The sequence below is a fragment of the Salvelinus namaycush genome, chromosome 35 (assembly GCF_016432855.1).
Source record: "Salvelinus namaycush isolate Seneca chromosome 35, SaNama_1.0, whole genome shotgun sequence".
NCBI lineage: Eukaryota > Metazoa > Chordata > Actinopteri > Salmoniformes > Salmonidae > Salvelinus > Salvelinus namaycush.
In genome coordinates, this window is record NC_052341.1 from 19,399,483 (window position 1) to 19,412,646 (window position 13,164).

Consider the following 13,164-nt stretch of genomic DNA (forward strand, 5'->3'; position numbering starts at 1 on the left):
AAGACATAGCTACATACTTAAAAAATATATGACACATGCATACATTGTCTATATTTATATTTTATAATTCTATGCAACCTAAACACACAGCCAGCAACAGACCCAAGTGGGCAGACCCCCAGAACTTCACGCTACATTGGCGCGCTCCACTGCATGCGTTGCGCAGTTTACCGCATAATTGTTTGCCTAGTAACAATCCGTAGAGCAGAAAAAGACCATCGAAAACGATGGTCTTACAACATCAAGCCGTTCCTGAATATCATTCCGCCAAGTACTATATTGATGAGGATTGTTGAAGGAACCTGAATATATATCACATTACGGTATTATGTATGCATATATAAAACATATGTTTCAAAGAATTGCATACGGGAATATAATTATTATCCTAGTAAAGTGCAAAAGTGTACATATATCAGACTGGCTCTCGGAGACCGGAAGTCACAGAGGTACTATTTCCTGTCTGTGCTAGTTGGTAAGTTTAAATGGGATGCTTTCTTTTTCAATTACTTTCCTTAAAATATAATGTATATTTTGCTTTGCATGCTCATTTTGGGATGATGAAGTCGTTAACTAGCGAATGCGTACTCAAAAAGTAAAAAATATATTTATTTTGTCGCCATACTAGCTAAACGGGGATGTGAGGGGTTAGCGCGAGTGGTTTCTTTCTCTTTGGGAAGCAAGCTAACGTTAGCTAGCCTGGTTACTAAACCACAGAGTTTGTCTTTGACTAAAGCATCTGATATGGTCACTTTCTAAGTTTGATTTAATGTGTGTAGTTTATAGCAGTAATTATGCGAGGATTGTCCGTGTTCGAAATATCCATATCTTACTGTTTATCTATTTTATTCTACCACTTGCATGCTATAGATTGTCATCTTTGTGTGCCTGACTTGAACTAGAGGCACGTTGCTAGTATTTTATTTAATTAGGTAAGTCAGTTAAGAACACATTCTTATTTACAATGACAGCCTAGGAACAGTGGGTTAACTGCCTTGTTCAGGGGCAGAACAGCAGATTTTTACCTTGTCAGCTCGGGGATTCGATCTAGCAACTTTCCGGTAACTAGTCTAACCACTAGGCTACCTGCCGACCCAGTATTGTAACGACTTATAAACCAAGGGTCGTTACAGTATGTTATGCTAACTAGTTGAATCATAGATCCCTGTGGTTGAATAGTATACATTTCGGTCAGTTAAATTCAGCCGTACGCATTTGCTCACTGACCATAGTGCTGGAAATGGTCATACGGAGAATACATTTGTAATTTTATGAGTATACAAAGACTGCGCGGTTCCTTGCTGTCATACTATAGAGAGTTTGCCTGTTAGAGAATTGTTGACACGTTCACTTGACTTGTTTTGTATGTTAGTTACTCATGCAAATCAAATGTCGTATTGTTACTGATTTCTTCCATTTTCTCACACGCAGTGCACATTTATTCTCTGTGAGATAGGTGCAGACTCTTGTCTGCTCTACACAATCGTAACCCTGTCTCTCCCGGCGGGAACCATGGCCTTCGTGCCGACCCCCAGCCCAACGGTGGTGGACCAGACAACCCTCATGAAGAAGTACCTGCAGTTTGTGGCAGCTCTCACGGACAACAACACCCGTAAGTGAATGAGAAACTATGATAGTTGAGTGTGCCATAGTCTGAGAGTCAGCATGAGCCTGAGAATTCTCCTGTGCTCAGAAACAAAATTATTTGCGTGATTTGATGTATACTGTAGCTGTAGGTGCTATTGGTGAGTTGTGGGCATAGTTATTCAGTAATCTAAGGTTTAGGTATAATCTCTACAGCAGGGGCAATGTGATGAGAGCGATATTCTTTAGTCCAGAATAAGGTACTGTGTATTTGTGAGTGACTGAGTGAGTGCGAGTGTGTCTGATAAAGTACCTTAAAACAATCTGGGCGCTGTAAGTAAAACTGATAAGATCTGAGTGTCCCTGTCTGCTAAGAGATGAGAAGTATATGATGACTCATTGTGTCATATGAACTGTTTTAATGTTGTTACTGTATCCTCCAACACTCAGCTGATGAAACAAAGTTGAAGATGATGCAGGAGGTCAGCGAGAACTTTGAGGTAAGTTTATACCATAGGATAACTAGAATGGGTATACCCATTGTCTGTGTTTCTACTACAGCTGTAAGTCGCAACACTGTTCACTTATCTTGTCTACATAATGAAAACTGGTCTTATGTTAGTGGTGATGTCTTTTTCAGAATGTGACATCATCACCACAGTACTCCACCTTCCTGGAACACATCATCCCTCGCTTCCTTACCTTCCTCCAGGACGGAGAGGTGCAGTTCCTGCAGGAGAAGCCCACACAGGTAGGAGGACATTAAATAATTTAAATATTTATTTGCTTAAGGACAGATGCAATTTAAACATGAAGCCATTGAATGCACAAGAATCAGATTCACCTTGTATTACTTTAAAACAGCAACTGAGGAAGCTAGTGCTGGAGATCATCCACCGGATCCCAACTAATGAACACCTGAGACCTCACACCAAGAACATTCTGTCTGTCATGTTTCGCTTCCTGGAGGTAAGTTGTCACTCGCGTCTATGACAGATATGATTTATGTTGCATATCGTCTTTTCAGCAGAGGCGATGTGATGAGAGCGATATGCTTTAGTCCAGAGTAAGGTACAGTGTATTTGTGATGGTGAGTGACTGACTGAGTGCGTGCGAGTGTGTCTGATAAATGTACCTTAAAACACTCTGGGCGCTGAAAGTAAAACTGATAAGATCTGAGAACGCCTGTTTGCTGAGATGGGAATTGTGTGGTGGTGGAATGTTCCATAGGAACCAATACTTTCAGAAATCTATCAGAAAGGTTTTGTCCACCCCACACACACACGTACTGAGTAGACAAAACATTAGGAACACCTTCCTAATATCGAGTTGCACCCCCTTTTGCCCTCAGAACCGCTTCAGTTCGTCAGAGCATGGACTCTATAAGATGTCGAAAGCATTCCACAGGGATGCTGGCCCATGTTGACGCCAGTGCTTCCCACGGTTGTGTCAAGTTGGCTGGATGGTCTTTGGATGGTGGACCATTCTTGACACATAAGGGATACTGAAAAACCCAGCAGCGTTTCAGTTCTAGACACACTCAAACCAGTGCGCCTGGCACCTACTACCATACCCCGTTCAGTCACTTAAATCTTTTGTCTTGGCCATTCACCCTCTGAATGGCATACATACACAATCCATGTCTCAAGGCTTAAAAATCCTTCTTAAACCTTCCTCTCCCCTTTATCTACACTGAATGAAGTGGATTTAGGAAGTGATATCAATAAGAGATCATAGATTTCACCTGGTCAGCCTGTCATGGAAGGTGTTCTTAATGTTTTGTGCACTCAGTGTATTTAGTCCAGATACTTATCTGTCCCTAACCTGAACTGATTGACTCAGTGTTGTCTTTGCATTGCATCGCTCGTTGTTTGCTTTCAGATTGAGAGCGAGGAGAACGTGCTGATATGCCTGCGTATCATTATTGAACTGCACAAACAGTTCCGTCCACAGATCTCTCAAGAGGTGAGAACCTTTCTATTCTCCAATCTCACTTTGTGTTGATGAACAGAAGACCTGCCTACAGTGTCTTGCCATGACTATCTCAATTCCTCTTTCCATGATTCCTTGCATCTCCTTGCCTCCTTAACCGTATTGGATCAGACCTTCTTCTCCAATGTGTTTTGAGAATAAAGCGAGGAAAGAAGATGTGAGGAATCAAGCAAAGATGAATTGTGATGGAGCCTATGTCTGGATGCTGAACTGTGCTCCTCTGATCAAGATATTAACTGTCTGCTGTAATCTTTTATTCAGATTCATCACTTTCTGGATTTTGTGAAGCAGATCTATAAGGAGCTGCCTAAAGTAGTGGTAAGACAACAGAAAAGCAGGTGGATTATTGAGTGGGGAAATGTTTGGTCCCTGAGGATGTAGGAATCATGTTCTCAATTTTGCATTCTCCCTCCCTCTTGTCTTTTTCCCCTGTCTCTGTTCTTGTCCCTGCTCTCTCTCAGGCTCGGTACTTTGAGAATCCCCAGGTGATAGCTGAGAACACTGTGCCTTCTCCTGAGATGGTGGGCATGATCACCTCAGTGTTGGTGAAGACCGCCCCCGAGAGGGAGGACAGTGAAACACGCACAGTGAGTAGACCTGTCCTGGATACTTCTATCAACTGTCTGTAACTCCTCTTATTACCACTTGGTGGTGTAGAAGCACTGGCAAAGCATCTCAGACCAGGGCTCGTTTTCCAGGTAGAAATGTAAGGCACAGAGCTCATGTGATTCATCATTGAATCATGTCTGTTCTACACAGTATATTTCTATCTGAATGTTCCATACTGTTGTACCGATCCTGAATATAGGCTGGCATTGCCCTTGCCTGACTGTCTTCTCCTGTTTATTTGTTTCTCCAGCACACCATCATCCCACGGGGGTCCCTGTCCCTGAAGGTGCTGGCTGAGCTGCCTATCATCGTGGTGCTCATGTACCAGCTGTATAAACTGAACATCCATAACGTGGTGTCTGAGTTTGTCCCCCTCATCATGAACACTATCATGCTGCAGGTTTCTCCTCAGGCCAGGTAAGAAGCCTGTGTGTGTGATTGAGTCTGTCTTGATTCTGTCCTTTAGACAATCATAATTGTTCTTTTTGCTAAACAACCACAAGAACATGAAATGGTATTAAAGCATAAATCATTATTAAGGGTACAGTGGAATTGTTTGCTTTGTATGTAAGGAGTTATTGTAAACCCTAACATGTAACTTTCAGGCAACACAAGCTGTATAACAAGGAGCTGTATGCTGACTTTATCGCTGCTCAGATCAAGACCCTGTCCTTCCTGGCCTACATCATCCGCATTTACCAGGTACATATACCCATGTTGAGCTTTTCACTTCCTGTGCCTGTGTTCAATTTCTCATTTCCTTTTCTGTATTGTCTTTACCTGGCACATAGAGTACTTAATGCCAGTTTTCATGGAACTTTCTGAACTATATTGTGTTTGTGTGTCCCTCTGACCAGGACCTGGTAGGGAAGTACTCCCAGCAGATGGTAAAGGGCATGCTGCAGCTGCTGACCAACTGTCCCTCGGAGACAGCCCATCTACGCAAGGAACTGCTCATCGCTGCCAAACACATCCTCACCACAGACCTTCGCAGCCGTACGCATTGACGCATGCACACACAAGCATGCACAAACAAATGCAAACTCATTCACTCAGACTAATTCTGACACTTTATTTTCATTCTGTGTTGCAGAGTTCATCCCTTGCATGGACAAACTTTTTGATGAGTCCATACTGATCGGGTCTGGCTACACAGCCCGGGAGACACTGAGGTAAGGCCACCCTCTCATCAAACACCAGCCTTCATCTTTCATTAGTCTCCATGTGAAACAAGCCGTAGCTATCAGACCTGGCAGATCTGTGGCTGGTGGAGTATAAAAAAAAGGGAAAAGGTGTCTTTTAATGCTCTTTAAAGCTCCGGCACCTTCCATGCACTGATTATAAGTCGCTCTGGATAAGAGCCTTTAGTGTCTGTTAAATGACTGAGATGTTACGTAAACTGTAAAAACTTTCCATTTGATAGTGAACTCTTCTGACCTCTCCCTTCCCCCCTCTCCTGTCACTCCAGACCACTGGCCTACATGGTAGTTGGTGATTGGACTCTTAACCCTTTCTCCCCTACAGACAATGTAACGTAAAATGTAACCTTCTGTTTTGATAGTGGTGAACTTTTGCAACTCCTCTCCCCCCAGACCCCTGGCCTACAGCACGCTGGCAGACCTGGTGCACCACGTGCGTCAGAACCTGCCTCTCACAGACCTGTCTCTGGCCGTGCAGCTGTTTGCCAAGAACATAGATGACGAGTCTCTCCCCAGCAGCATCCAGACCATGTCCTGCAAACTTCTGCTTAACCTGGTCGACTGCATCCGCTCCAAGAGTGAACAGGAGAACGGCAACGGACGGGACATACTGATGAGAATGCTGGAAGTAAGTAAAGAGAGATGGGAAACGACAGACTGAATTATAAGGAATGGGGCATATAAGGAAATGTTGTGCCCAATAACAAATCAACTCTGCGCCTTTTCTACTATCTCTAGGTTCCCCATGTAAGAAGATTATGTTCCTTTTATGATTATCAAGACATTGACTTCAATACATCTTCAACCTCCTTCTTCCTCAAGGTGTTTGTGCTGAAGTTCCACACCATCGCTCGCTACCAGCTCGCAACCATCTTCAAGAAGTGCAAGCCCCAGTCAGAGATGGGTGTGGTCGAACCTCAGGGGGCGCTACCCGGTGTCCCCACAACTCCTGCCCTCCCAGCCACCCCTGTCCTCCCTGCCCTGCCTCCCCTTGCGCCCCCTAACCCCGTCACCCCCGCCCCTCCCGCCCCCGCCACCCCCTTCGACCGGCTGGGAGAGAAGGAGGACAAGCAGACATTCCAGGTGTCGGACTGTCGCAGCCTGGTGAAGACACTGGTCTGTGGGGTGAAGACCATCACCTGGGGAATCACTTCCTGCAAGGCTCCTGGAGGTGAGGAGCCAGAAAAATGGCCCTTATATTACACTCAGAGGAGAAATGGACACTTGAGTTACGATGTCAAGATTGACCCTTTTTCCCCCATTTATTTCCATCCTCATTTCATGGAGATAACTCAGGATAAACTAACATCACTGATTGCTTACCACTCCTATTGTGTGTTCTGTGTTGCAGAGGCCCAGTTCATTCCTAACAAGCAGCTTCAGCCCAAGGAGACTCAGATCTACATCAAGCTGGTGAAATACGCAATGCAGGCCTTGGACATCTACCAGGTATGACTGCCAGTGTACCAGTAGGGCTTTGTCTTATGGAGATATAATTATATAGCCATACATTATACATGTATACATTACACTGTGTATAAGAGAGCTCCACTGCCCTCTTAGCTAGCTACAGATTGATCAGGATATAACCAGATAGAAAACTCTGGGTCATACCACTATATACTGTACATGTGTATACCAGCTCTCTTCCCCCTCCTGGCTAGGTACATTGCCCATGGTGTAACCAGGGCCATACAATGTAGATACTCCAGGTCGTACCACTATCAAGTCCAGGGTGTAACGAGCCATACAGTGTATATACTTGTGAATATCAGCTCCCCGTCCGCCCTTGGCTACAGATTACTCAGGGTTACCATAATATAACAGCTCCCCCTCTCCTGGCTAGGTACAGATTGATCAGGGTTGCTGTAATAACCGTAATATAACAGCGCCCCACCATCAGGATTGCTGTAATAGCCGTAATATAACAGCGCCCCATCCCCCTCTCCTGGCTAGGTACAGGGTACAGATAAATCAGGGTTGCTGTAATAACTGTAATATAACAGCGCCCCATCCCCCTCTCCTGGCTATGTACAGGGTACAGATAGATCAGGGTTGCTGTAATAACTGTAATATAACAGCGCCCCATCCCCCTCTCCTGGCTAGGTACAGGGTACAGATAGATCAGGGTTGCTGTAATAACTGTAATATAACAGTGCCCCATCCCCCTCTCCTGGCTAGGTACAGGGTACAGATAGATCAGGGTTGCTGTAATATAACAACGCCCCACCCCCCTCTCCTGGCTAGGTACAGGGTACAGATAGATCAGGGTTGATGTAATGACTGTAATATAACAATGCCCCACCCCCCTCTCCTGGCTAGGTACAGGGTACAGATAGATCAGGGTTGATGTAATAACTGTAATATAACAACGCCCCATCCCCCTCTCCTGGCTAGGTACAGGGTACAGATAGATCAGGGTTGATGTAATAACTGTAATATAACAATGCCCCACCCCCCTCTCCTGGCTAGGTACAGGGTACAGATAGATCAGGGTTGATGTAATAACTGTAATATAACAACGCCCCATCCCCCTCTCCTGGCTAGGTACAGGGTACAGATAGTTCAGGGTTGATGTAATAACTGTAATATAACAATGCCCCACCCCCCTCTCCTGGCTAGGTACAGGGTACAGGTAGATCAGGGTTGCTGTAATAACTGTAATATAACAACGCCCCATCCCCCTCTCCTGGCTAGGTACAGGGTACAGATAGTTCAGGGTTGATGTAATAACTGTAATATAACAATGCCCCACCCCCCTCTCCTGGCTAGGTACAGGGTACAGATAGATCAGGGTTGATGTAATAACTGTAATATAACAGCGCCCCATCCCCCTCTCCTGGCTAGGTACAGGGTACAGATAGATCAGGGTTGATGTAATAACTGTAATATAACAACGCCCCACCCCCCTCTCCTGGCTAGGTACAGGGTACAGATAGATCAGGGTTGATGTAATAACTGTAATATAACAACGCCCCACCCCCCTCTCCTGGCTAGGTACAGAGTACAGATAGATCAGGGTTGCTGTAATATAACAACGCCCCACCCCCCTCTTGGCTAGGTACAGGGTACAGGTAGATCAGGGTTGATGTAATAACTGTAATATAACAACGCCCCACCCCCCTCTCCTGGCTAGGTTCAGGGTACAGATAGATCAGGGTTGATGTAATAACTGTAATCTAACAACGCCCCATCCCCCTCTCCTGGCTAGGTACAGGGTACAGGTAGATCAGGGTTGCTGTAATAACTGTAATATAACAACGCCCCATCCCCCTCTCCTGGCTAGGTACAGGGTACAGATAGATCAGGGTTGATGTAATAACTGTAATATAACAACGCCCCACCCCCCTCTCCTGGCTAGGTACAGGGTACAGATAGATCAGGGTTGATGTAATAACTGTAATATAACAGCGCCCCACCCCCCTCTCCTGGCTAGGTACAGGGTACAGATAGATCAGGGTTGATGTAATTACTGTAATATAACAGCGCCCCATCCCCCTCTCCTGGCTAGGTACAGGGTACAGATAGATCAGGGTTGATGTAATAACTGTAATATAACAGCGCCCCATCCCCCTCTCCTGGCTAGGTACAGGGTACAGATAGATCAGGGTTGATGTAATAACTGTAATATAACAACGCCCCACCCCCCTCTCCTGGCTAGGTACAGGGTACAGATAGATCAGGGTTGCTGTAATAACTGTAATCTAACAACGCCCCATCCCCCTCTCCTGGCTAGGTACAGGGTACAGGTAGATCAGGGTTGCTGTAATAACTGTAATCTAACAACGCCCCACCCCCCTCTCCTGGCTAGGTACAGGGTACAGGTAGATCAGGGTTGATGTAATAACTGTAATATAACAACGCCCCACCCCCCTCTCCTGGCTAGGTACAGGGTACAGGTAGATCAGGGTTGATGTAATAACTGTAATATAACAACGCCCCATCCCCCTCTCCTGGCTAGGTACAGGGTACAGATAGATCAGGGTTGATGTAATAGCCGTAATATAACAACGCCCCACCCCCCTCTCCTGGCTAGGTACAGGGTACAGATAGATCAGGGTTGATGTAATATAACAACGCCCCATCCCCCTCTCCTGGCTAGGTACAGGGTACAGATAGATCAGGGTTGATGTAATATAACAACGCCCCACCCCCCTCTCCTGGCTAGGTACAGAGTACAGATAGATCAGGGTTGCTGTAATATAACAACGCCCCACCCCCCTCTTGGCTAGGTACAGGGTACAGGTAGATCAGGGTTGATGTAATAACTGTAATATAACAACGCCCCACCCCCCTCTCCTGGCTAGGTTCAGGGTACAGATAGATCAGGGTTGATGTAATAACTGTAATCTAACAACGCCCCATCCCCCTCTCCTGGCTAGGTACAGGGTACAGATAGATCAGGGTTGATGTAATAACTGTAATATAACAACGCCCCACCCCCCTCTCCTGGCTAGGTACAGGGTACAGATAGATCAGGGTTGATGTAATAACTGTAATATAACAGCGCCCCACCCCCCTCTCCTGGCTAGGTACAGGGTACAGATAGATCAGGGTTGATGTAATAACTGTAATATAACAACGCCCCACCCCCCTCTCCTGGCTAGGTACAGGGTACAGATAGATCAGGGTTGATGTAATAACTGTAATATAACAGCGCCCCACCCCCCTCTCCTGGCTAGGTACAGGGTACAGATAGATCAGGGTTGATGTAATTACTGTAATATAACAGCGCCCCATCCCCCTCTCCTGGCTAGGTACAGGGTACAGATAGATCAGGGTTGATGTAATAACTGTAATATAACAGCGCCCCATCCCCCTCTCCTGGCTAGGTACAGGGTACAGATAGATCAGGGTTGATGTAATAACTGTAATATAACAACGCCCCACCCCCCTCTCCTGGCTAGGTACAGGGTACAGATAGATCAGGGTTGCTGTAATAACTGTAATCTAACAACGCCCCATCCCCCTCTCCTGGCTAGGTACAGGGTACAGGTAGATCAGGGTTGCTGTAATAACTGTAATATAACAACGCCCCACCCCCCTCTCCTGGCTAGGTACAGGGTACAGATAGATCAGGGTTGATGTAATATAACAACGCCCCATCCCCCTCTCCTGGCTAGGTACAGGGTACAGATAGATCAGGGTTGATGTAATATAACGCCCCATCCCCCTCTCCTGGCTAGGTACAGGGTACAGATAGATCAGGGTTGATGTAATAACTGTAATATAACAACGCCCCATCCCCCTCTCCTGGCTAGGTACAGATTGCCAACAACCAGCAGACGTACATCAGAGTGGCTAACTGTCAGACGGTGCGTATGAAGGAGGAGAAGGAGGTGCTGGAGCACTTTGCTGGGGTCTTCACCATGATGAACCCCCTCACCTTCAAGGAGATCTTCCAGACCACAGTCCCCTACATGGTGGAGAGGATCTCCAAGAACTACGCCCTGCAGGTAACCACACTCTCTGGTGTTGTGTCCTAAATGGCACCGTGTTTGCAATGTAGTGCACTACTTTTGTTCAGGGCTCTAAGAGCAATTTCAGATCTGGGTTTAATGGAACATTTTGGGCCGGTTTCCCGGACCCAGATTAAGTCTAGTCCTAGACTAAAGATAACTTTCAATGAAATGTGTGTATGTTTTTAAAGGATTGGTTTTGTTTGGGGACTAATGTGTAAACCTTCCCCATCTCCTTTTTCCAGATCGTGGCTAACTCGTTCCTTGCTAACCTGTCTACGTCGGTCCTGTTTGCCACCATCCTGGTGGAGTACCTTCTGGAGAGACTACCTGAGATGGGCTCCAACGTAGAGCTGTCCAACCTCTACCTCAAGCTATTCAAACTGGTCTTCGGATCTGTCTCGCTGTTCGCTGCTGAGAACGAGCAGATGCTCAAGGTTAGGGTGATGTTTATTTTCATAAATCGTGTAGCATAGTTTCGATGCCTCTTCTTCTTGGAAGCCATGTCCTAAATTGACAATGGTTGTTTAGATAACTATCCTGACTGAATTGAAATGCAGAGGAAACAACATTAGTCTTGTCTGAAGGCTAAATTGTATTGATGTCAAACACAAATCATGTCTCTTCCTTCCCCCAGCCCCACCTCCACAAGATAGTGAACAGCTCCATGGAACTGGCACAGTCTGCTAAGGAACCATATAACTACTTCCTGCTTCTCAGGGCTCTCTTCCGTTCAATTGGTGGAGGCAGCCATGACCTGCTTTACCAGGAGTTCCTGCCCCTACTACCCAACCTGCTGCAGGGTAGTTTGCGCCACACACAAAAAATAAATTCCAATATTGTTTTGTAGCTTTTAAAGTTAGTAGCATGTCTTTTCATATGCACTGATCTGAAGACACAGGATAGATGGGTAAAAAAAAACATGGTGGATGCCAAGCAGGAATTTGCTTTACAGCACGTCTCCAGTCCTCTCTCCTCACTTTCGCCTTCGCTCTCCTTCCACCAGGCCTCAACATGCTCCAGAGTGGTCTCCATAAGCAGCACATGAAGGACCTGTTTGTGGAGCTGTGTCTGACGGTGCCTGTGAGGTTGAGCTCCCTGCTGCCCTACCTGCCCATGCTGATGGACCCGCTGGTCTCTGCTCTGAATGGCTCCCAGACGCTGGTCAGCCAGGGCCTCCGCACCCTGGAGCTCTGTGTGGACAACCTGCAGCCAGACTTCCTCTACGATCATATACAGCCCGTCAGAGCAGAGCTTATGCAGGTAAGGACGTACACACGGATGCAGGCACAAATACAAGCAAGCAAACACAACAGAAGCGTGCCCACACACGTCCCTTCCCCCCCACATTCAATCTATACACACATCCCAGTCTCTGCTTTCACTTCCTAACCTTTGACCCCTCTTCCCCCCTCTAGGCGTTGTGGCGGACGCTGCGTAACCCAGCTGAGACCATCAGCCATGTGGCGTACCGGGTGCTGGGGAAGTTTGGCGGCAGCAACAGGAAGATGCTGAAGGAATCCCAGAGACTGCAGTACGTGGTGACTGAGGTTCAGGGACCCAGCATCAAGGCAGAGTTCACTGACTGCAAGGCCTCTATACAACTGCCCATGGAGAAGGTATGTGACTTGTCGGGCATTACGGGTGTGAATGGGGCTTGGTATGGTAGCCATTTTGGATTATAGTAGTGGTTAAGGTATTCGACTGTGCTGTGTTGGCCAGTAAGTCACAGTAGCAGGGTATTGTATGTTCTCAAAGCAAAACTCTAGTGAGCAACATTTTTTAAATCTAGGCAAGAGACCACTTCAAAACCCTTCCGTTAATTCCACTTATCCACCCCTTTCTCCTTTTCTATTTCGATGTGATTACGAAGAAGAGAAAGTAGTTAGAGAACAGTGGAAGTAGCGAGAATAAGGGTGATCGTTCCTCTGAGGGTTAATGAATCCCTGTCAGAGTTGAGCTTCTCTCTGTGAGAGAAGACTGTCTTCCCCATGTAATTAAAGACATTATGCGTCCTTATGGGCTCCTCATCTCTGCTCCAGGCATGAATAATCAATCTACAGAACCCTGGATGAAGACGCATTATTTGCTTTCTAATGACTCTATCTCTGTCTGCTAATAGTGAAACACACATGCACACTGTCATTTTTGTAATTGAGTTGACGCTCCAAAGATGGATGCCACAGTCCCCTTTCTCTCTCTAGAATTACGTAGCTTAATGGTATTTACATCATGTGTCTTATCCTGAAATTTATTTGGATGGTAATGACTAGAAGGACAGTGTTTTTTCCTCTATAGAGCTCACCAGCTTGTAGTCTTAA

General features: G+C 46.0%; 1 protein-coding gene across 1 annotated transcript in view; it reads left to right on the forward strand.

Moving 5' to 3' along the window:
* Positions 1-1,512: 1,512 nt before the first annotated feature.
* The window catches only part of LOC120029556 (transformation/transcription domain-associated protein), a 79,582-nt gene continuing 67,930 nt past the window's right edge, over positions 1,513-13,164 (forward strand). The window contains exons 1-19 of the mRNA XM_038974824.1: positions 1,513-1,612; positions 2,035-2,084; positions 2,225-2,335; positions 2,449-2,553; positions 3,466-3,549; positions 3,838-3,894; positions 4,038-4,163; positions 4,436-4,602; positions 4,791-4,887; positions 5,043-5,181; positions 5,279-5,357; positions 5,778-6,012; positions 6,207-6,555; positions 6,736-6,833; positions 10,646-10,840; positions 11,089-11,280; positions 11,481-11,646; positions 11,850-12,106; positions 12,262-12,462. Of these exons, the coding sequence (XP_038830752.1) occupies positions 1,513-1,612; positions 2,035-2,084; positions 2,225-2,335; positions 2,449-2,553; positions 3,466-3,549; positions 3,838-3,894; positions 4,038-4,163; positions 4,436-4,602; positions 4,791-4,887; positions 5,043-5,181; positions 5,279-5,357; positions 5,778-6,012; positions 6,207-6,555; positions 6,736-6,833; positions 10,646-10,840; positions 11,089-11,280; positions 11,481-11,646; positions 11,850-12,106; positions 12,262-12,462 (2,808 nt within the window). The remainder of the gene's footprint in view (positions 1,613-2,034; positions 2,085-2,224; positions 2,336-2,448; positions 2,554-3,465; positions 3,550-3,837; positions 3,895-4,037; positions 4,164-4,435; positions 4,603-4,790; positions 4,888-5,042; positions 5,182-5,278; positions 5,358-5,777; positions 6,013-6,206; positions 6,556-6,735; positions 6,834-10,645; positions 10,841-11,088; positions 11,281-11,480; positions 11,647-11,849; positions 12,107-12,261; positions 12,463-13,164) is intronic.